This window comes from Stegodyphus dumicola, chromosome 9, assembly GCF_044657685.1.
Source record: "Stegodyphus dumicola isolate Sdum_Otavi_A_Nest chromosome 9, ASM4465768v1".
Taxonomy (NCBI): Eukaryota; Metazoa; Arthropoda; class Arachnida; order Araneae; family Eresidae; genus Stegodyphus; species Stegodyphus dumicola.
Genome location: NC_140776.1, coordinates 172,434,791 through 172,460,123, shown reverse-complemented (window position 1 = coordinate 172,460,123; position 25,333 = coordinate 172,434,791). Strand labels below are relative to the sequence as shown.

The window sequence follows — 25,333 nt, the reverse complement described above, 5'->3', positions numbered from 1 at the left end:
TATGCGTCGAGTATGCTTCCAGTTACTATACGAAGGCATGCGGAAAGGAGGGAGTAAATACCTTATAAAACATAAGTTACGTGATATGCTAGGTTAGATCAAGTGCTAGACTTGCATGTAAGCGTTCCAATGGACAAATAATATCTCACGAACGAAATTCTATTTTCATTTACCTTTCATCATTGGGCTTTGTACTACACTTTGCTTTTTAATTTTCTGATGAGTTTACTAAAAAGCACAATTTTATGTCTGCTGTAAATGTTGTATGTATCTTGTAGATTTATTATGCTGCATTGATAAATTAAGCAATTATTGTGTACAGTTAGCTTCCATTGACAATCAATTATTTACAATTACAATTATGAAAACATTTTCGAAATGTTTTCGTAATTGTAACTGAAAGAATCCGTTTTGTGAGAAAATCCGTTTTGTGATATGAAGATTTTTAGAATTCATGTTGAAATTTTTGGAAGAAATGCCATTGGCTTTTTCTAAATGCAGTCTTAATCAAAGTGTATAAGGAATTGTTAAAATGGTAATAAACATAACGAATGCAGGAATTTTTACCTCCTTGCACGTAGTAAAGGAAGTATCACAATCGCGAAAATTTTCGGGGATCTTATTTCAACGAAAATATCTATTTTGACCACCGTCAAATCCATATGAATGATTTTTTTCGCGTGACATCTGTACGTATGTACGGAATAAAGGATCCTTTTTTTACAAAACGGATTGTAAAATGGATTCAGAAGATATTTTTTGTAATGTACGTATTAACGATACATATATATATCTCGAATAACTCGGATCGAGTAGCCGTACAACGTTGAAATTTTGAAACAATTATATGGGACTGCTGTAACACGTAGTTGTGAACCTCCCTTTTTTCGTTGTAATCGGCTCCGCTATGTCGTCTATGTTACCCGGCTGGGTGAGCTCAGTATTTTTATTCTTTTATGCTGCTAAATTATGCATTTTTTGCTTTAAAAATGATTGAATTTTATTGTTCCTATGTTCCGGTTAAGGATTCTATGCTTTCAGTTAATATGCAAGGGAAAGTTGTAGAATTACGAACAATGTAAAAGTTTAAGTGGCACTAGATCTGAAGAGGCCATCATTTCTTTACATTTGAAAATCTTAATAGAAGAGTGAATTAAGCTCATTTGGTGCACCAACTTTAGTGTTTTTCTCCTCAGTGGGACTGAAAGTAAACCGGAAGATTTTTGCATTGAAAATCTGGTCTTCCTGCCCGTTGGACGAATTGCTTGTTTTGCGTAGAAACTTTAATTTTAATTATAAAAATTGTTTTTAACTGTGTTTTCTATTTGAGGTTTTTCTGTATTTTACAATTTTTAAGGATGCTTCTAGTTTTCACGTATTTTTGTCTTGCCGCCAAATGAGAACTAAATTGATTAAATGCGAAATATATCTCTAGTGAAATTCAAGGAAAGAAATGAAGTGCAGGTGAAAATGTTCAGATAATTATAAAATTTTTAGCGTTATTTTTTCATGTCTTCTGATGAATTTTCCATTTTTCAGTTAACCATCTTATCCTCTGAAATATGGCACGGATATTTCTTTGTAACTTCTGGAAAAGAACTGAACAAACATATAACACAAATCACATTTACATAAACAAGAGCATTATTTATTATGCAACATTTTAATTTAAATTTATCAAATGCGAAATAACTTTCTTTTTGATTCTATACGATTTTAAAATTGACACATTACTTTCACAATGGATTTTATTGTCAACAGGAGGAAGTGAATAAATCATCCATTATTAAGACTTTCTTAGAAGACAAAAAGGGCAGTAAACGAGTTGAAAGCTATTTATTGAACATTAGACTGTTGATTGCTAATACAAAAGAGTGAGACTTGTTTCAGTGTTAGTAAGGCAATGAAATTTCATTCATTTTGCTTCAGTTTCCTCAGTGGAATTTATTTTGAATGTTATTAAAGCAATGAAATTTCATTCGCAATTCTCCTGTTTGACTTTCCTTAGCAATTTTTTTGCTTTTATGTCCTTCTTTTCCTCTAAAAGTGCATGTAGCTCTTTAATGGTTTCTTCTGGTAAAGTCCTCTTTCGGGAAAGAATCCATAAATTTTCTGAAATCATAAAAATGAATTAAGGAATCTGAAATCATAGGAATAATTATTGGGGTAGTTGTTTTAAGAACTGTAATAAAAAGAAATGGAAATAATCGTTTTAACACCTAGAAAATTAACTGAGCCTTTCCATTATCTCCGTGGACATCGTCAGATTCCTAGCTAAACTGATTTTTGGGATAAATTAAAAGAAACAAAATCTAAATCTGAAGAACAGAATACCATACTGTTACGAATTTTTTACTCAGATAGGTAATTTTAGTAGAGTTATAAAGTAAAACTGTTGTACAATATTTTTCTTTGTAATACAACGCAAGACAAATTTTAAGAGAAAGCTATGCCGGAGAGGTAAGAATATAGAAACGTGTGCATTTAACACTGTATAAATGGGTATCTCGGTAATTTGGCGAAAAATTGTCAAAAGTCGCCAAATTTGGAGCCCGTTTGATGACATTTGGGTCCGGTCCCTGTATCACTGCAATATGTATTGAAATTAAATAAATGTAATTTACCACTTTGTTAGTTGTAAACCCTCGTATTGCTTTCCAGTAATTTCGAGAAGCAAAAAGTACTAGAAATTTCTCGGCGGCTGGTTGAAAGCAACTCAGAGCAGAAGGTCTCTCTTTTCGGCGGTCGAAGACAGACCATCTGTTCTGGGGTTTGTTTAGTTATCGTTGTTGCGAGTAGTAGTTCCGCGTGAACTGAGATAAATCCGAGTTAGCTTCGTCTTCAAATGCTCTCTGCATTGCGTTGTGTTTAACGTTCTTAGTTGTTTGAAGTGTAACTGCTGATTGTACTGTGTGATACTGTGAACACTTGTACAAACATTTTTGTGGAAAATTCTAAGAGTTGGGAGATATTTCCTTGGATAAAGATAAATTTTATTTATCTATTATCGGACTTGTGCATCTAATCTATTACAAGCCCGTACACATGCTACAATACATATATTTAAGATAAATGCTCAGGTAATAAGGTATGTTAAAGGCAAAAAGATATATCACAATAAAGTGACATTTGAGATTGGGATTGAATGTGAATATAAATCCTCGACAAATAAATCACAGGATGCATCGAAAACTGAACTTATAGATATAAGATTATCGATGTAGACCAGCGTCGGAAACATTTTTCGGTTAAGGATCAAAATCATCCAAAACCTGTGTATTAAAAAGACGTTTCAGGTCAAGGGTATTTTCATTTTAGAGCATTGTTCTTGTTGAATAATAAGATAAATTTTATTGAGAAAAATAATTGCAATACTTTAAACATAAAAATTCTAATTCTAATTATTATAAAGACAAACATAATTGAATGAACTTTATTTTTTTCTTCGATATCGATAGCTTCCTCACTGCTGAATTTGTGACGTCAATTTAGTCAAGTCTGGCTTGTAATTAGCCGTCTTAAGACATACCCACAAGCATCTGTATTTCCGGTTGTTAAGCTGCTCCGGTTGTAACTTCATAAATTTCATGGGCGAAAATATTTGCTCGTATTAATAAGTTCAGCAGAATGCGGGCAAAATAACAAAGCTAATTTTGGGGAATTATGGATTACAGATTGGCGTTGCCAGACTTATCGATTTCTCCTTGAAATTATGTTAAAACTTTTAAAAACGCATTCTCATTACTGCAACTTCGTTATAACACAAAAGTGATATGGTTTATTGTTTATTTTCGGTTTATTTTTTATGCATATTTTAAGTTCTTGTTTCGTAGATATGTTTTATAATTTTTTTTTAATACATTAACTTCATTTTCGTAAGTCAAGTGGATCCCTCAGTGACCCTCGGGTCATAGTTTGCTGAGGCCTGATATAAACAATGTTGGTGAATTCATCAGTATTTACCCGATTTTGCACTCTCTGATGAAGATCGATAATTTAACACGCTAACAGACTAAGCTGAATGAAGCTAACTAGTTGTATCAGATGAAAATTTAAAGAAAGTGCCCATTTCCAAAGGCAAATTAGTACTTTTGTTACAGAAAAGTACAATAATAAACAGAGTTCAGTTTCACATCTTATTTTATACAGTTTTATGAACTTAAAATGCGAAGCTTTTTGGTATATAGGTGCATCTAGACAAGAGCCAGTGCACCTCGAAGCGAGTTTTGCAAAATTCGAATCAGATTTTTCTAAAAATATTATTTTTTCAATTTTATTTCATCATTTTGAATAATTTCATTCTTTTAGAAATGTGGTTTTGGCAACAGTTTTTCATTCAATTGTATACTGGACTACTGACTGTTGAAAATCGGCACTGTTGCCATTTGGAGAAATGGCGGCGATAATTTTGTGCAGTTTTTAAATTTAATGTTTCTCTTGGATACTGGACGTTTGTTGAGAGAAGGCAACGGTAAGTTGGTTATATTATTTATTATGATAATTAATATTTTTATTAAGAGATATTGCTTATTTTGTTGTAATTTTGTTATATGTAATACATTTTTTAAAAATTTGTAGGTTTTTTTTTATGAAATTGTTCTGCAGAGTAAAATTCTGCGTAGTTTTAAACTTAACGTTTGGTGTTCACTTCAGGCACTTTTCCGGTACATTTAAAAGCCAGACGAAGGCTGGCAGCGTAACTGCTAGTGTAGAAATAAAATGCTGTTTTAAATATAGTGTGAGGATTCCAGTGGAAGAATCTTAACACTAATAGTATAAGCAAAACTTGGAAGTTAGAAGCAAATAGAATAAAGGAAGCTTGTAACTTCCCAGCTGTTATAGATTATTTAACGAAGAGGAGGGATTCGGAAATGTAAGGAACATAATGTAAAGTAAATAATCGAATAATGGAATGCAAAAGCTCTCTTCTGAATTTTTACGGCAACATTATATGTAACTATAGCAAACAGAAAATTATAAGCAAGAAATTTATTAATAAAATTTTATTAATGGAAAAAATGACAAAACTAAAGATTATCTCATGTAGACTGGAAGTCATTTAATATTCCGAGGAAGTGTCTTTGAACATTTTATATTCTGAGGCGGTAGTTGAAGAGGTGGAAAATATACTTTTTTCATCTGACATAGAATCGGAAGAGTTTAGGAAAGTAAAATAAACTGTATATGATAAAATAGTTAAATTTTTTTTCTTTTTTAAGCGATAGTAAATTCTGATATATTTTTAAACTTTTGCTGCTATTCAGTATTTTGAAAACTCTTTGCCAATCTTATAAAAAACTAATGGCGTAAATATATTCCTTATTTTCACTTCAAAATGGCTGCAAGTATAATTTTCAGACGATTTTCGTATAGTACATACAAGTTAGTAATATGAGAAAACAGCATTTTTCTGATATTCAGCAAAGTAAGTTGAAAAAATCTTTGCTTTTTTTTAACCTTCCTCTAAGTAATAAAGAATTGTATAAATAAATTTACACAGTGGAACTAGGCAAAAATTATAAACTCAATGAGTGCAATCGTATATACATAATGATAAAGTATTAGACAAAGAACAAGCAATAATCACCTTGAACACTGAATTTAAAATACTGATGGTATTTAGCCTAGATCGCTAACTCAGAACAGCTTTATATGATACACCAAATTCTGGATAATATAGGTGACTTATTTGAAATTAATATTGCATATCAAAGTAACAATAAATTTATTCAAGGAACAAAAGACAAGTTAAAATAGAAAATTGAACTTCAAATTCTAGCTATTGGTTAACATTTGATGTTCAAATCATTTGAACTTCAGGTGTTAGCTATTTCAAATATTAAGTCTCAAACTCGAATTCAAGACTTTTTCATCTGTAGAAGACGCTTTCAGTACATTACAGAAATCCATATACAAAATTCCATATGAAGTCTGATTTGAGCATTTCAACTTGAACCTGGAATTCAAAATGATGGATTGCGCTTCGTGCAGCTGAGTTTTGCATCAGAATGCGAAAATAAACTTTCATATTTCCTAGTAGAATTGCAAATGATATGGTCAGAATTTACGTAGAATACTTCTTCTGTGGAAATAAAATCTACAATACAATTTCAATGAAGAGTCCACCAACAAATCACTCAACGTTGTGTTTCTGCATTTAACATTGTGCGATCAACATTGCAAATTGATCGACAATGCCAACAAAAATCGTTCGAAAATGCGATCAAGGAATCGAAATCGACGATTAACAAATCAAAATCATTAACAAATCGATTGACATTGTGTCTTCATCATCGAACTCCTAAAATCGATCAACATTACGTTTTCTTACACTTTATCTTATACTTGCTTCGCAGATTGCTAGTGGCATTGTCTATGAGTTAAGAATTTTCTTGTAGTAACAAATTTTAAATTTAAAATAGAGGAAAGGATCCTTGTAAGCTTATATAACAACCAAGTTTTGCATAAATTGCATAATTTTGCCTTTTTTTCTAAAATTTTGGCTCAATAGATGCAATTTACATGGTAATTTGACAATTCATAACTATAAAAATTTAACTTCTCTTGGGCTTTGACACCAACAGCTGTTTGAGCCTTGCATTTAAACATAGAACAGCATTCTTTCTCCCCAAGAGAAAAATACTACTATTCTATGTATATTCCTTGAATTTGTTAGTGTATATTCAGAGAATAAGCGTAGCGTCCTTTGCTTAAAACATTTCATCTTAACTTTACATATCGCAAATTTTAATTTTTGTAATTTTTCGCAATGTTTCCCAATAAGGCTCAGAAACATACAGGGTGTGATTCAAAAATTTCAAGACTTACCTCAGAACTAGAAATTTATTGGACATTTAAGTACAGCGGACTAAATTTCTTCAAAAAATGATCCTTCAGCATCAGCACAGTGCTGCCAGGGCGTCTTCCACTGTTCGTAGCCCTTCTGGAAAGCCCCGGGCGTCATGCTGTCAAGGTCTCTCGTCCGAAACCTGCTGGATGGCGTCGATGGAGTCGAATCGCTTCCCTTTTAGGCTTGTCTTGATTCGGGAGAAGAGAAAAAAGTCACTTGGAGCCAAGTCGGGGCTGTAGGGTGGCTGCGACAGTGTTGTCACTTTGTAACTCTTTCATTCCAGAACTGAGTAAAGAATTTACCTTGGGGGAGGGTATGGTATGGTGTGGTTTGAGTGATTCTTTTTTTATTTTCCCCTTTTTTGTCATGAGAAATATTGTTATGAATTAAGATTGTTCAATGAATGCGCTTTTTTTTTCTTATTCAAAAAGGATCTACACCATTACTATTAACCGCTATTCGCAAGCTTTGGATTTAAGAGATTTTGAAGGAAAATTTAAGGTTTAGTTTTAAAAGAAAGCTCTAGATTTTTGTTTCCTAGAATCATCAAAATGAAATGTGAGCATAGAAAAGGTAGATAGATACCTGTACGGGCGTACTGGAAGGTAAGCCATATGTGATTGCAAGACCATACTAACGCATAGTTATCATAATCTGTTGACAGAATCCAGTAGTTTCCATGAAGTTTTACTGAAAAGAAAGTTAGTATAAACATGCATTAAAAAACTCATTAAAGATTTTTGGCAAATTTTTTTTGATAAATTCGGTATTAAAATTTATGTATATTTTAGTTTAGACAATTACAAAATCATATCTAAACTAAGTAGCTGTAAATAAATGCGAATGGTAATTAATAGTCTTCTTTATTAATTAAAGAAGAAGATAAATTACAATTCAAGTCGCGGGATGAGGATGTCTTTAACAGTAGCTTTAGGAGATTTGTTAACAATGCATTTAGCCGGGATTGGATAACTGTTTTCCTTCCGGTATTGCACTCGGATTCAACATCTCCGTTTAGTTGAATCTGCTGCATCCACATATTCTAAATGACATTTGATGTAATGTTTTTGTTAAATTACACATTTAAATTAAACAATAGTTTCAAAAACATTTAGAAAGAGTATCCGTTGTTGACGGACAGATTACAGTTGCTCTCTGCCCTGTTCAATTTTTTCAGTCATAATTTTGTAATGAATTTTTAAAGTCGTTATAAATCGTTTCAACAGTTTAGAAGCTTAAGATTAGGGAATAGATTCTTGGAATGATATTTAAATTTTCTTCATTCTTTATATCCCTATTTACTACTAGCATCTGAATCTGTTGAATTTTTATTTGCAGAAAAACAGCACTTCTAACCTTCTGATGAAAATTTTGGTTATCAATTTCTAGGGACTATACATTAAATTATAGTGTTACGAAATGTACAGGCGCGGTAAGATAGCTTTCCCGCAAAGCAGGTTTAGGGTTGCCATAAAATGGCAAGGGAAAGCAGGGTTGCCACATTTGGCGAGAAATTGCCCGTTTGGTCACATTTGGCGACAAAATTGGCGATTTGCCATGGACGTATGGAGAACCTTCTGGAACGAATTCTTACCGGTTTAGCCCAGAATGTGCCGAAAGCTATATAAACCCTGCTGGTCCGCAGTCAGTTAGTGTGTGTGCCTCGTCTAGAGTGCGATTTATCTAGTATCGAGTTGGTGTCTCGTCTAGCGAGTCAATCCCTGCGGAGTCAATCGAGTTGACAGCCGGGCAGCGAATGCCGAGTGCGTCGTCGAATTCACTGAAGGAGTCTCTTAGTGTATCGTGATTAGTGCATCGTCAAGGGAGCGTGTTGAGCTCTGGGAAATCACTACACACATCTTCAAGAATCATATGTAAATTTCAGGAAGTAACCAGATGACACCGATAGTACGTCACAATGACGAGAGTGTAAGAGAGTGATATATAAGGAATACAGACAAAGTAGTAAAATTGTTCGCAGGCGCTTTATAAGAATTTCAGTGGAATAACCGAATAGTTATGACACAAAGGACGCATTTGGATGATTTTTTACACGGTAGAATTATCGGCCGTCTGGAATGTGGGCGTACCCAACTGGAAGTATCAGACGAACTTGGAATTGACCAGAGTGTCATCTCCAGGCTTTGGCAACGATTCCAAGATGATGGTAATGTGAGTAGACGTTACAGCACAGGTCGCCCCAGAGTTACAACGCCGAATGAGGACCGGTATTTGGCAGTTACTGCCAAAAGAAACAGGCGGAGCACAGCCTCAGACCTGCCTCGTCAGCTCTCTTCAGCCACTCGCACGACAATGTCAAGGCAGACCGTGTACAGACGCTTAGGGCAAATTGGTCTATATGCTCGTAGACCTGCCAGATGCGTTCCACTTATTGCAACTCACTGTCGCCTGCGGTTAGCCTGGAGTAGAGAGCATGCATTGTGGACACCGCAACAGTGGGCTTGTGAAATGTTTTCCGACGAGTCCAAATTTAGCTTACAGTCTGATTCTCGCCGGACTTTCATATGGAGAGCTCCAGGTACCCGTTACCTCGAAGAAAACATCATTGAACGACACCGTTATGGTGGTGCAGGAGTGCTCGTTTGGAGTGGAATTATTCTGGGTTCCAGAACTGACCTGAATGTTCAAATTGGAATTGGTCCCGATAGATTGACAAGTCAAATCTATCGGGACGTCATTCTGGAACAACATGTACGTTTGTTTCGGGTCGCCATGGGCGCACAATTTGTGTTTATGGATGACAACGCACGTCCTCACCGTGCAAACATCGTAAGTGAATACCTTCAGTTGGAGGATATCACCCGCATGGACTGGCCGGACTTGAAGCCAGTAGAGAACGTGAGGGACATGCTTGGCCGACGAGTTGCAGCCCGTCAACCTCCTCCTACATGTCTACCGGAACTTCGGAGAGCATTGCTTTTTGAATGATGTAATATCCCCCCCCCCCAAGATCAGATCGATAATTTGATACTCAGCATGCTTAATCGTTGTACGGACTGTATTGCATCGTCTGGGAGACATACAATATATTAAAAATCATACCAACCATGTAATATTGGTTTTTTCTAAATAGGTGTTTTTTGCAATTTGCTCTAGGGAGAAAAAATCGTAATTTTTTTTTAATAATATCAAACATATAGCATCTTTTTTGCTCTTTACTTTTTATTTAATAAATAAGCTTTACAAATAAGTCAAATTTGTTTTGCTTCTAACTCTTCCTTTGCCTGATTTTGCATTATCCTTAATTTATGGACATGAGTGTATAATAAGTCACAATACCAGGGCATCCATACACATAGCCAGAGCGTTTTGAAGGCATTATATTCTACGAAACCTTTTATATTTTTAGTAATGTCTCTGCAAAGTGATGGTTTTCCCAGTCCACCAAATATCTAAATACCACTACGCAACCCGAGGATTAATTAAAATTTAGTTGTAGGTTGCGGTCTTGAAGGTTGGTTCTTGAAAATTTATTCAAGTTCATTAAGAAATAATAAGAACTGAATTGATATTCGTCCCGTTAGCTTAAATTAGATACGAGGACATACAGGAATAATAGGGAATGAAGCTGTTGATGGAGCAACTAAAGGAAGCCACATCAAGAGATGTGTTTGATATCCATATTTCTTATCTCAGACTCGCAATAAGATAACAAAAGAATGCGCCATTTTAAGCCATTTTAAGCCATTTTTTAAGCTATTTTAAGCCATTTAAAATTTCTAAACAAGTTTTAGTAAAATGTCGAAGAAGATGAGATAAGGCAGACATGGGAAGATTATTCATGAATGCTTCTCACAAGTGGCATTAAAACGAATAAAAACAAATTTTATGCTAGTACAATTAGCAACAATTCACGAAAAGCTTCCATCTTATTTTCAGAGATTCTTAAGAAGAAATGTAAAATGTAGGTGCTGAACACCAGTACATGTAGCAGATACCAAGTATCACGTTTAGCAGTTTCAATTGCTTTCAACCATTACAGAAAAGCCTCTACCAGGATTTGAAACAAGAAATTCAATTGAAAGATTTATCCTACAATGCAAAGCATGCGCTTGCAATTCAACAAATTATGAAATGTATTACTGAAAACGAACGCGCATTGATTATAAATAATTAATCATAGAGAGGCTGTTCACACATTTTTTAGATGATGTATATTATATTCACAAATCTAAATTACATAAAATTCTTGTGTTTTAAATGTTCTGTTTGACAACCTTTATTCTGAACTATCTTTTGACACCGCAATTTCCAGAATAATAATGCCTTTTGAAGTGGCAGAAGAGTTATTCTATCCCATTCCTCCCGAACAGCTTTCCAGAGACCTGTTAGGGTTTTGGGACAACGTTTGATAATTCAGATTTTAAAAGTCCGAAAGCACAAAAATGCATAGGTGACACATCGGGAGATTTAGTAGGGATATCAGTGAAGGGTATGGCCTTGATACCAGTTTTTGTTCCATTTCTTTTAGGAAATTTACAGTTGATTTTGATGTGTGACTGCTAGCTTTGTCCTGATGGGGTCTCACAGATGGATGGCACTGCGGGTAAAGCGATGACATTTCATTCAGAAAAATTGGCGATAAAATATGTTCCTGATAGTATTTGGAGTTAATCTTGACATTTTTTTGCACTCTCTTTATTTCTAACCTGCCCTTATAAGAAAACCAGCAACAATCATGAATCCTTTTAGAAAAACTTTCTTTCGATTCTTTGAACCATGTACTTAAATTTTTTCTCCCCTTTTATGATAGTAAATGGCTCTTTTTTTGGTTACAATCATTTAAAAACACCCATGCTTTATCTATTGTGACAATTGTTTTCCATTTTTCTTTGGATAAGTGTTTCTCATATAGAATTCTGCAGCGTGTCCTGCGTTGAGAGATATGTTGTGGAAGAAGATGATGCACATTGCGGTTTTTCGCTTTTTTAAGATTTAAATCAAAGTTTATAATTTTTTTTTACAGTGGATACTGAGCATTTTAATGATTTTGCAACTGCCCCTTGACTAGGGGGATTTTCTTTTAACATTAAACAACGTACCTTTGTAATGCCTGTTTTTTCCTTGGATACTTGTTTGGAATTTGTGTCCCACTTGAGACTCCAATTTGACATTTTTTTCCCTTCTTATTGATGATATTACCTATCGACGCTTTAGATATCACAGAGTCATTACTCTCACATCGTTTTTGGATAACGGAGTATGCATATTTCTCTTCGGAAGGAGCGTAAATGTAGCCTTCGAATAACTGCTTTGTTAAATTCGCCATTTTGAATAAAAACAAAACTTTCAAGCCACAGACGATAATTTTGACTTTTAAAAACATAGTACAATTGCAATTACTTCTTTTGCAGCAAACGATTTTTTATTACCGCTTACCGGGCCCACCAGCGGCCGAGCGGTAAAGACGCTGAACATTGGTAGTTCGGTCCGAGGTTCGAATCCCGCGAACGGGCTGGCTGCATGGGCGTTTTCGTGGTTTTCGCCATGTGTAACGTGTATACGAGCCAGTTTCCCTTAGAAAGTCCTCCACGAAAGGCATCCCTCCCCTTAGGCAGATAGCCCTAGTGTGCTTTGCCATAATTAAATACACCACACCACTATTACCGCTTACCAAAGTCGTCTAATGTGTGAACAGCCTCTGTACAACATGAATGATTTAGTAATAATTAAGAGCAAGTAAAAGTTTTGAAACGTTCTGTCTGTATTTGTAAAACAAGAGATTATATCAAGTCTTCTTGTCATCGGTAGATCTTTACATGCTTTTCTTCCTTACTCTATTGCAGTATTATTTTACATGCATCATCAAAGAAATAAAGGGTACTATTAACGAGGTTATCCAATTTTCCAGTCGAGAGCAGTTAACCCACATGCTCTCGAGAGCAGTTAGCCCACATGCTCTCAACCTTATACAGCTGCATATACCAAGGTTAGTAAAATCAACACTTTAAGGACCTTGGCATATACTGAACGATTGGTCGGTCAACCTTTTTGGAAATTTCGGCCCGGGGTTCAGAACTCTGTCCCCGCAGTGTTCTTCAATGGACGGGTCTGGAGTCCAAAAATGTAGATAGATAGAGAGTGACTGGAATTCTTAGCTTAGTAATTCCCCGGGTTTACAGAACACTGTCAAATTTTATCATCCGTTCGTATCGGGTCAGTCCATAAGTTCCTTAAGAGTATGCATGGAATTCACTATGACGCATTTACTAAAACAATACAGTTTTGAACCTGTTGAAACTTGTCATCGTTTGACTAACATATTATTCAGTTCATCACCAACTTTCGTAGATATCGAACGCGTTTTAGTACTTATAGAACATGAATATAGATAATTGGTACAAACGTGCGATGCTACATATTTTATTTTCGTGTGGTGAGTCTGCCAGGTTTTCAGCGATAAAAATTAATAGTGTACATGGTAAATACACTATTAGTGTAAGGACTGCCCAGAAATGATTTACAAATTTTGAAGGTTGAAAAAGCAGCATGAATGATGAACCCCGTTCAGGAAGTTTTGGTTCAGGACGTTTTGGTTTGGAAGTTCAGGAGGTTAGAACCAAATCACATGATTCATTCAGAAGTTTATAGTGAACAACTTTGCCGTCTAAACTCAGAATGGATCAAAAAACGCCCACTATGAGGGAATATCAAGAAAGTGTTGTTTCATCATGAGAACGCTAGACCACATACGGCTCGAACAACGCTGCGAAAAATGAGTGAATTTAGTTGGGAGCTTTTGCCCCATCCTGCTTACTCCCCATATATTGCCCCAAGAGATTTTTCACTTATTTTGTGCCTTACAAAATGTTTTACTGGGAAAAAAATTAAATTCTAAACAGGATGTACACAGTGAATTTTCAAGTTTTTTTGCATCAAAAGAGTCTTTCTGCAGCAATGGCATAAAAAAGCTGCCTGTAAGATGGCAAGACATTGTAGATAATGGAGAAAAATATATAATTGATTAAAATGTTAAATTGTGTTTTTTTATGTTATTTAAAAATTTATCCAAAAATGCGCACGAATTTATGTACTTACCCAACCATTTGTACCCGTATTCTGCACACTCAACATGATGTCATTCATGTGTATGAATGTGATGCTCTGATGCTAAAGAAACCCTTGATGATTTGTAGGAATTAGCAGTTTGAATGTATCCAATGTGAGAAAATGAATCCCAAAGGTTCTGCAGGCCATAAGTTTCATTGTATATTTGGCAAACGTTTCCTTTGCTTAATCCTTCCACTTTATTCTTGAAATATTTATTCGCAAAGCACAGGTAAAACCTTCTGGATATCTATCGTAATATAGATTCCCGCTTCTGGCATTCTGATGTAATTTCAAAGGTTCTTTCTTATTTCAGTCAATGCACGTATAAAAATATAGGGATACATTCTATTAAAATTAAACAAATTTTAGCACATCTTTCTTTAATTGGTTGAGATAACTGATAATTTTAAATATTCATCTACACACATTTTCTGTCATCGGTTCCAGCTATTATTTATAGCTGAATTAGTTCAAAGCTAAAAAAAGTTTAGATTTGAATTTTGCATTATGCAATTTATGCGCACTCCCTTTCGTACTGTCTTCGGTAGATTTGGAATGCTTACACCGAACACGAATCTTTTATCCTAAAATATTTTTAAAATTTTAGCAAAACATCATTTCCTTTTGGGTAATGAAACGGCAATTGCTTGAATATACCATTTCTTTAAACAATAAAAGGTGCTTTTCATTTGGAAATTTCTTTCATAGAATTCGATGAGCGTTATCAAATAACTAAGAAGTATAAGATTTTGACTAACAAAATTAACCTAGAAAACATGGTTTAAGAATTCGAGTACAGAATTTAAGTCATGTTTCCCATGATCACATTTTTGCCCACTTGGTAGACAAACGCCAAAATTTCAGTTTTATTCTTCCTGATATTTTTGTTACTGCCATGCAGTAAAAAAACAGAGCATTGTGAAAAGTGTTATTCGTGAGTATAAGAATGATAGTTGATAGATGAGTGACAACTTAACACTGATACGTATTTTATTTACTTTATTTATGGAAGTTACGATTTTAAGACAGAAATTGGGCAACAGCTTATATCTTATGCTGTCCACTGATTAACTTTGGAGGTCCTTCAATGACAATAACGTTTAATGAATTGAATTTTTAGTTATAGGAATTTTCGGTTACAGATTAAAAAAAGTATTCTGCTGATCTCCCGGATAGGTTTTTTTTTGTTTTCCACGATTATTTTTATTAGCCCAACGTGCTATTAGTCTCAAAATGGCATCTTGCGTAGTTTCACTTTTCAAACTGTTGCCACCAAATATTATCGCCACGCATTATATTTAAAGAAACAAAATAATGAAGAATCTGCATGAATATATGAATGTTTCTCTCACTGTGGAAAAGCAACGGCACCTAGAGACATCTAATTTTGAATAACGTAGTCCTCCAACCGAGCTTGGGCACTGAAAGACCGAATTTCGACTTTGTTTTATTATCTTTTCTAAATTTTGTAAAACTTTAACGAATTTTTGATTAACTGATTGTTGGGACTCCAAAATCTTCAAAAGATTGTGATTTCGGATTTTTGCATTTTCAAATTCTCTACACTTTTATCTTTCTAAAAATACTATTCTTTAATCTCTATGAAAATTAGAACTGTAAAAAATCTAGTTTTAATTTGTCATCGACTGCTTTGATAAATGAAAATTTTTACACAAAAGCGCGTTTTTGTCGAAACGTGATTTTTTTAAATATCGATGGGATGGCTGGCATATTTATTCTTGCAAGCTAAATTTATAGATTGATGTAGATAGTAATGTACACTCTGCATTAAAAAAAGAGAATAATTCTATATCTCTCATTCTACTGGACCGATAATAGACGAAATTTAACTTGCCCTTTTCATGTCTCAAAAGCGCGAATTTGGATGTATACTTATACATAGCAGAGATCTAACATAGGTATTTTGACACATTTTTTTTTTCTTTTTTTTTCTGAAATGACATACCGATTTGTTTCCATACTTCGACTCTAAGATTCAAATTATTTCAAAGTCGCAAGCTTTCTATAAATCGTAAGAGTAGTTTTTAAAAAAATTATCTGTCAAAATTTTAGCCCTTTAATTTTAATTGAATTTGTAATATTTATTTATTACTATCTCTTTTCTAATTAAATTTAATTCATTCTTTCTTTGAAAATTCAGAATTTAGATTCAGTCCAAATAAAATTCGCTGATATTTTTTGACATTTATTTAAATTTTTTTTAATTTATTGACTTAAAATTTGTATTTTTTAATAATTTTTATAAATTCTTCCAAAGCATTTTCAGTAATAACCTATTAAATCTATACGATCACCTTAAAGTAGATGTATTTCTAGGCATACCTGCAAAAAATTGCAGTTTCCTTTTCAAAATTTTCCAAGACATACGTGAATTTATATATTAGTGAGTTTTGAAATTTGACATATTTGTTATATGCGATAATAACGCCAAATATATTTTACGCATATTGTTAAAATTATTTGAAAAAATGAACGAAACGCCTTTTTTTATGCTATTGCACAATGATTAGAAAGGAAAATAGGTTACTATAAATCAAGAATTTCGCCGAGAGAATTATTTTTGGCGGAAACTGAAAAAAGTGCGCCAACATAAATTTTTAAATTTCTGGGTAATTTTTTCACCAAAATTTTCAAAATTTAAGATTTAATATAACTTTAATTGTAGAATCGAAAAATGGGAAAAGATGGTATGCTATTTCAGGAAAGGACGATTTTGTATCAAAATACTTATGTCAGAACAATTCCAAATCTAATGCTAGAATGATGTATAAAAGGAATTAAGCAAACAAAACAAAAAAGAACAGTTTTTCACAGACGATTAAAAATTTCTCATTCAATTAATTCAGTTCTCACTTCGCGAGAAGGCAAAAATACAAGTTAAGGTTTCGAGATGTAAAAAGGCAAATTAAATTTTGCCTATCGGCGCAGTAAAACGGGAGATATAGAACTTTTTTTGTGCAAAGTGTACATAATAATAATAAAAAAGTTAAGGTGAAAAAATTATTCATTGCATTCTTATGTAAAGTAAATAGTTACTAAATAGTACACAAAAAAGTTTGTGATATTTGGCATTTCATTTCATAAGCCATTGCTTTGTAATTAGGAGAGAACGATCACATTACTGGTCGTAAGCAATCATTAAGACGTTCATCTTTAAATAGAGATCTGTACTTTTATTTTGTGACAGTAACTGTAAAAAATTATTACATTTGACAATTTTTAATTTTTGACAAATATTCGGATCAAAATGTCAAACTGGCTGGGACCATACTTTCAAATTGGGACAAACCCGATCAAACCGGGACGTCTCATAAGCTCATTTAAAATTATAAAATATAATTGAAAATAAATACATTTTTTTAAAATACGCTTTTTAAATTCCTCTAATTAATTTCTAACTATAAAAAATCTGATGTGTACACTACATGACTTCCTTGTACGGAATATTAAATTATACGCATTTTTTCTTGTATTTTATTTAAACTTATTGGATTGAATTAAATCTACTTCGCCGACAGCGCATAAACCACAATAAAATAAACGCATTCTTTAAAATTCACTCTAGTATTTGTTTACCATAGCGACACTCTGGCGCTAGATTCACTTAACAGTATTATATTTCGTTCATATTATAACTCATAATGCACAAAATTTATATCATTTAAAGAATAGAATTATCTAATCGTTGCCACATGTTCTATTCAAATAGAAGCTAGAATGATGTATAAAAGAAATTAAGCAAACAAAACAAAAAAGAAACAGTTTCTCACAGACGATTGAGTATTTCTCATTCATTTAATTCGGTTCTCACTTCGCGAGAAGGCAAAAATACATAAAAACTCAAAATATCTGTATTAAAAATTACGAAGTAAATCTTAAACACTTATTTCCTTGAAAAAATTCCAGAAAGGATTAAGCATGATTTAATCGGCAATAATAAATGAAGGCGTTATCTTTGTTGTTGCGAAGCTAAGTTTCTCTAGATTGGCAACAAATCCACTAGTCTGCTGTTTCAAATGTAAACAATCAATGGCCGCCATAAAAAAAAAGGCTTAGCGGCACTTAAACAACTTTAAAATTGTTGATAATTCTAAAAATATTGCATACAGACTTACTAAAGGCATAAAAACCTTAACCGGAAGATAAAAACAACATAATTCAATCATTTTTAAAGCAAAAAATGTACAATTTACAAACATATAAGAGTAAAGTAACTGAGATCACTGAGCCGGGTAACAGATTGATATATATATATATATATAAATATATTTATATATGTTTGGTGCGGCGGGTTGGAATCAAAATACGAGGTGCACATCTACATGTTATAGCAGTTCTATATACAAAATTTCAACGTTCTGAGGCTACTCGTGTTTGAGCTACGCACGTACGTACATACGTTCGTACAGACGCCACGAAAAATTCTCTTCAGAATTAATTTTAAAGCAGTTTTATAATTTTTTAAAGCAGTTTTATAATTTTTTTTAGGAAACGAGTCTTTTATTCTGTCCTTACGTACAGATATCACGCAAAAACATCGTTAAATTGCTTTCGATAGCGGTCAAAATGGATATTTTCGTTGAAATATGCTGCCTGAAACTTTTCGCGATTACAATACTTTTTACTTCGTACAAGGAAGTAAAAAGGTCACCAACTCTAGATTAAGATGATGCACCAAAAGACTAAACGAATCAGGAAATGAGATATTAATGTTTAAAGTTGATTACATAAAACAGTAATTTTTACAATCTTCGTATGCATATTGTGGAAATTTTACAAATCATAAATATATCACAAAATATGAAATTTAATTGTTATCAAGAATATATGCCATCAGCAAAATGTTTTAAATAGCGTTACCTACATTATTACGACAATCTGCTTGAGCGTAGTTAAATTGAAACTATTAATTGTTCATCTTATTCTTGTAAAACAGAGTATTTAGTTAGTAAAACAAAACTTATTACTGTTTGCAGCACAAAAATTTAGATTTGCAGTCCAAAAGAGCTTTAGCCTGAATGGCCTATTAGTCTCGAGACGGGATTTTGCATTTCCCCTATAAACTGCGAACCACTTTCCCAAACTATTGCTACCAGATACTGTCTTCCTGTATTATCTTTAACGAAACTGAGTAATGAATAATAATTGAATAATCTGTATATACGTGTGTATGTATGTTTTTTGCATACTGAAAACGCGACGGTACCTCGAGCCATTAAATTTTTTATAACTTTGTCCTCCACCGAAACACTGGCACCTGGAAGCCTGAATTTTGAATTTCGAATTTTATATTTCATAATTTGTAAAACTTTAATGAATTTTTGTTTAACAAACTCAACATTCTGAATACGAGCAGTGGCAACACTGTATGGAATAAAACATTTTTATCTCCAGAGCGCGAGTCTGGAGGAAAATTCTAAAAATATTGTGTTTTTAAAGATTTCGTGATTTTGCTGTTGAATTGAAGTATATATCACGGAAGTGCGAAGAATATGTTATCTAATAAATAAAGAATATTAGAACATTAATATATAGTATATAAGAACAATTTATATTAGACAGTCTTGAATTTTTAAATGAGTATGTGAGAACTCGCACTAAATATTAAAATAAAACTTACAAAATGGCGCTTTTGCCTTCGTTGATAACCTCTATTGACCCATCTTCGTACCCTGCATCAGAGAAATTTGTGGAAACGCACTGGGCCCCGATTTCTAGAAAGGACATTGTTCTTTCGATTTCATACCACTTTCCCTTAAACTGTCGGAGAAAGAAAGACACCACAAATAACTTGTTTTTCAAATATTCGAGTATTCGAAAATTGATACGCCATGTGTAGCAAAAGTAATTGGAACAGAAGAGAAACACGCTAAAGTGAAACATGAAATTAGCAAAGTAACAACCTTGTGTGCGGCGTAGATTTAGTGAAGAATTCAATCGATATTCCAGGGCAAACAAGGTACAGGTCCCTCTTCGTCAGGAGCAAAAGAATATCCAAGTTCGGAAAGCAGCGGTCGCAATGGTCGCATTGATAAGCTATGACAGTAAAGCAAACGAAAAGATAGTGATTGTTGAGGAAAACAGTAAAGAAAAATATTAAAATTAAGTTAATAGAATTTTAAAAGCGCTAGAAAGGACTGGATTAAACTTTAACTAACAAGCCATTAACTAAACAAGGTAAATCTATGTGGTAATCTAACTAAACAAATGTAGTAATCTTGAAGAGACATTAGGTATTTTTTGGAAGCAAGAGTCATGAAAAATGAGCAACGCCTTCGTCGAGAATCGAACCACGGATCTCTGGAATACGCGCCCAACATGCAGACCACTACACCACGAAGGCACGTTAAGAAGGCGGGAGAAGTACCTTACAATCTAACTAAACAAGTAAATCTTTGTGAATATGTGAAGCTTCAGGAAAACCCATCTCACTAGTTGAGGAAGCTTCTTAGATAATTTCTGCAGACTCAACGAAAGAATTATTACTAAATTTTCATCTATTTTTAGCTATCGAAAACTCTAATTTCGCCTTTTCGAACATAAGATTCGTATTCCTTGATACGAAAATCACACTGACAAGAGATGCTATAAATTCCCCAAGAGTTAAAGTCGGAAATAGAATCCTTAAGAATCAAATCATGGAATTCATTGATAAGCAAGAAAATTAGTTGAAATTTGAACTTCTGGAGAGTCCGTGTAATTTTGTAACTGACAGAAGTATGGAATGGAAGAACGGCAAAATTATTATATTATTATATCTAATAGCGGATGTCTTCTTTGGTGGTAAACTGAAAGTTTTTCAAAGGCTTTGCCAATGAACACGGGAAAAAATCTTCAATCTGTCAATGACAACTGATTTAAAAAAATTGCGTTCGTTGGCAAGAAAAGGTTCTGAGAAAAAAACTTTGACAGTGCTAAATGTAGAATTTTAAAAAGAAGACATTTTTTCGTTGGCCGGATGACATAGCAAAACTTCGGAGTTCATGTCTAAATGTACGCCAAATACAAGGTTGTTGCTTGCTAATTTTATGAAAAGTAATTGGGTAATTAAAAATTACCAAATCTTTCACATACTAAAACAGATTGAAAATATTTATAATTATTAAATTTTAATTCTTTATTTAATGCTTCTTAAAGAGTTTTCTAAAATAACATCTATTTAAATTTTTACAACTAAAGAATACTTGAAAAGATTCTTAACAGTTTAGATCTGTGTTTGCTTTTGTTGTTCGTATTTGTCTTTAAAGAACAAAATAAGAAAGCGAAATTTTCATGAGGTAATGCAGGATTTTTCACAAAGATTATGCAATGATTTAACAATAAAAATATTATATTGAAATAATAATATGAAAAAATAATAACCCGTATTAATCTATCTTCGTACAAGTTACACAAAAATGCTAATTAATGCTATGCTTTATTTAAAAATGCTTTCATAAAATGGTAATTTTGTATTGGGCATTGGAACATATTTTAAACAATGACCACTTCTGAGGCTGGAAGTAGTGGTCACTTTATTATGTAGGCACCTAATAGGTCGGCCACCGTTGCCATCTACGAAGGAATAAACAATTTACATCCATGCCTTCTCTGGTATTCGAACCCGGGCTTTTTGGTTCGGCAGTCAGATGCACTAACCGCTTTAACGTCTGGGCGCATAAAAAATGTGAAATAATTCAAACTAAAGAGACTAAAATCCCGGATCAGTCCTCTAATATCTGGTCGGTACAACTCTCCAGAAAACGAACTTACGTCTCCCAAAGAACGGACCACAGTTCAGCACATTTGGTCCATATTTGTTGAATAGAATGTTGCATAATGCCGGTATTTTGTTTCGGTTAAGAATATTTGGACTTAGAAATATCACGTACTTTATTAAGTTTAAAATAGCTATTATATTAGAGACGAAGGTGAACTGAATTTTAAACAGAGATATTTTTTCTGAAGAAAATCTTTTGTTTCATAATACAAGTAATAACTAATCCTAAAATATCTCCAGTCTTTCACTCATTTCCTGTTGCTATGACTCGTAAAAGTCATTGTTTTCAAGAGCTACTAATTAAGGAAATGTGTGTTTTTACAGAGTTTATCTTCAGCCCATAATTATTTTCCTTGTTACGTATAGTGCTTAGAATATAGATCAATAGCGTCCTTGATGTTCCCAAACACTGGATTCATGCAGCAAACGAAAAGAATCGACGATAATGGCTAATTTTAAATGAATCACTAGGTGCTTATATGTGTTGAATTATTGTAGTAGACTACAAGATTCTGAAAGAATTCTGAATCGCAGAGCACTAGTTATAGCAAATTTTTCATAATTGTTATCACACTTGCGTGTTATTTATTATATTATTGGTAAGGTATTTTATTACAGTGGAAATACGAAAGGGTTTTAGAAAATCATATGGGAATATATCTTGTAACTTACTTTTTCCATGTCAAAGTTTTCTTGCACTTCTGGAGACGGGCATTTACCAAGGTACGGAAACTGCCCAATTGCTTCTTTGACCACACACAGGATGAGTAACACAACGGCAGCACGAAAGAATGTCATTGTGTTGCTGAGACAGAATCAAAAAATTAAATGTATATATCTATATATTTATAAATATCTTTGGCAAAACTGTGAGAAATACTTCAGCAGTATCATAGCATTAATAAGAAGGACTCATCATGATTCATTGCTTAACCAAAAATGTCACAGCAAGCCAGCTCAAGCAAAACTGAATACAATAAATAACGCAAAGTGATACTCTTGGTGTTTAAAATAAGGAATAGAAAGTCAATCGGTTGCAGAAAGTTTGATCGTTATTTTGAAAAGAAAAAGGTTTTAATTTTTATCTAGTAGGAATAATTCAGTTTGGTTTTTGAAAATTAGCATTAATATTAACAGCTATTAGGACACATTTCTAAAAATGTAATGTAGACGCAGAAAAATTCCACAGTTGGATTCTGAGTTATTCTATCAAATTGTTTATTTATGCATATTAAACTTGCAGTTTTTCGTTTGAAAGCCTATTTCACGTCTTGAAGTTTACTGCTAATATGTTATAAGAATTATAGCTCTTAATTTAAGGTCATATTTGTAGTTGAAATGCAAATATTAAATTGGGAACAATTTAATAATTTTATTTAATTACTAGCTGAATTGCTCGGCATCGTTAGCATTTTACGAAAAGTGAAGAGGCATTATTTAGGGAGATGGGAGTAATTTTTTAGAAATTTAATGGACAGACAGACGCAGCAGACAACCCGACCCAGGTCCGACTTGCTGACCCATGCGGAGTTTGGATATCTATGGTCCAGGCATGGAGGTAGGTCCAGGCATGGAGGTATGGTCCAGGCATGGAAGTTTCCTACCTCCATGGGTCCAGGGGACCTCGCCCTCGCGGGCTCAACCCCCGCAGTCCCCGCCCAGCTTTATAAAAACTTGGGCAGAACTAATCGTAGATATGAATTAGTTTGCCTCCGGGGGCTACTCCATCGGCTAAACGTACGTCGCTAACTGCGCTCTGACCACTCTGTCAGTCCCCGTCACGAGAACTGAATGGGCTCAAACCTACCGGGGACTCGGTCGACAATCTCCAATCTAGCCCCACCACAACCGAAGGAACAGACACGACAGTACCAGTACGGTCCCTGCCAAGCCTGAACCAACCGGAGTACAATACTCGGGTGCTAGTCCTGTGAAGTCAAATTATATACCCTCGTGGTTGAGACTGCCTAGGTACAAATCCTAACCAGTACTTCCCAGGAATTCTCCTGAGTCGACCCCGGGGGGGGGAAATCTCCTGATGGACAGTAGTGATTTTACTCGTAATTTTGTTCAAGGCGAAAAGCGCAGGATTTCATTACCCTCGAACTAACAATGTAGAGCTAACACAGCGCCATATAACGATTTTTTTTAAGCAAATCTCCAGCGCGCGAGGCTTGTCTGTCGGAAATTCTAAAGATTAGGATTAGGATTAGGATTATTCAATTATGGCAAAGCACACGAGGGCTATTTGCCTAAAGGAAGGGATGCCTTCGTGGAGAACTTTCTAAGGGTAACTGGCTCGTATACACGTTACACATGGAGAAAACCACGAAAACGCCCATGCAGCCAGCCCGTTCGCGGGATTCGAACCTCGGACCGAACTACCAGTGTTCAGCGTCTTTACCACTCGGCCGCTGGTGGGCAAATTCTAAAGATATGGTGTTTGTAAATATTTTATGATTTTGCTGTTGAATTGAATTTTATGTCACGTAAGTACAAAAACCTGATATCTAATAAATAAAATTAACACATAAAATATTAATAAAAAAAGACACACACAAAAAAGTTTTGTTACCCATCTTTACTAAAATGCAGAACATTAATATGATGAACAGAGAAAGGACTGAAAAAAATAGAAAAAACGGTATGCCAATACTTAACGTTGCATCAGGAATTTTACAGGTATATTACTGTGCTGTTTTTTAAACTTTTGCCATTTTCTGTTGAATTGCATGTGGCGTAAATGCGAAGAAACTGGTGCTTATTAGCTTATTAGCTAGCAGCAGTGAGTGCAGGAGCAAAGTGGTAGACTGCCAGGTCAGGGAAAGCGTAAAACACCTTAATAAATCCTTTTGAGCGATCATTAAAATATGAACTATTTCAGATTTTTTTTTCCTACTTTTTTTCAGTTTTTTCTGAGAAATGTTTACCATTTTATGACATAAAGTCGCGTTCAATAAAGGCCAAATTTTTGTAAATAAGGAAAACAAAACTCTTGAGACATTTTTCAAACAATGAAGTTACAAAACATTTCTTTCTTTAAATCTTTCCTCTTTCCTTTAATTTACTCGTTGATACTTCGTAAGTTAAGCATCTCTTAAGTGAAACACTTTTTCCCGAGAAAGATATTATTATTAATAATTTAAATCCTAAAATAAAGAATTCTCAAACAAAGACTTTTTACTTCAGGAAAATAAATAAAATCATTAATATACACAGATAATTATTATCATTAATAATTATGTTAATAATTTACCAGATTCAACGTCTGATATAATTCCATAATTTCAGATTTTCGTCAAAGATTGATAGACTTCCTTACTTTACTGGTAATATTTAGAGTACAAATTTTAGTCTTTTTATAAACAATTTGCTTATAATATAATATGCTATAAATATTGTATTTTGAATTTAATTTTAAACATCGAATTATAATCAATGATTTCATTGTTATGTCTTTTGAACATATATTCAGTATTATAAAAGTATTGATTATGCAGTGATAAGATTTTAAAGTTAGGGATAAATTATTAACAACTTACTTGAAATCGGGTCTGAAAATGAAATTTATATCTCGTGCAGTGAGTCAAGAAATCTTCAGTTTGTTATCAAGATTGACAATGATATGAAGA

The 25,333-nt window shown here is 33.6% G+C and overlaps 2 protein-coding genes across 4 annotated transcripts in view; one reads left to right on the top strand and one right to left on the bottom strand.

Moving 5' to 3' along the window:
* Positions 1 to 25,333, top strand: part of LOC118186805 (very long chain fatty acid elongase 7-like) — a 121,139-nt gene that overhangs the window by 6,307 nt on the left and 89,499 nt on the right. For 2 of the 3 annotated variants that reach the window (XM_085824351.1, XM_085824350.1), the window contains exon 2: positions 4,309 to 4,471. The exons of the other annotated variant lie outside the window; for it this stretch is intronic. The gene's annotated coding sequence lies outside the window, so the exon portion shown is untranslated. The remainder of the gene's footprint in view (positions 1 to 4,308; positions 4,472 to 25,333) is intronic. 3 annotated transcript variants of the gene reach the window in all.
* On the bottom strand, positions 1,820 to 25,333 carry LOC118186802 (apolipoprotein D-like). The gene is made up of 6 exons (XM_085823142.1): positions 25,244 to 25,333; positions 22,374 to 22,506; positions 19,563 to 19,702; positions 19,149 to 19,207; positions 7,436 to 7,540; positions 1,820 to 2,112 (listed from the first exon to the last, which is right to left on the bottom strand). The coding sequence occupies exons 2-6, from the start codon at positions 22,497 to 22,499 to the stop codon at positions 1,976 to 1,978; spliced, it is 567 nt and encodes a 188-aa protein (XP_085679268.1). The 5' UTR covers positions 22,500 to 22,506; positions 25,244 to 25,333; the 3' UTR covers positions 1,820 to 1,975.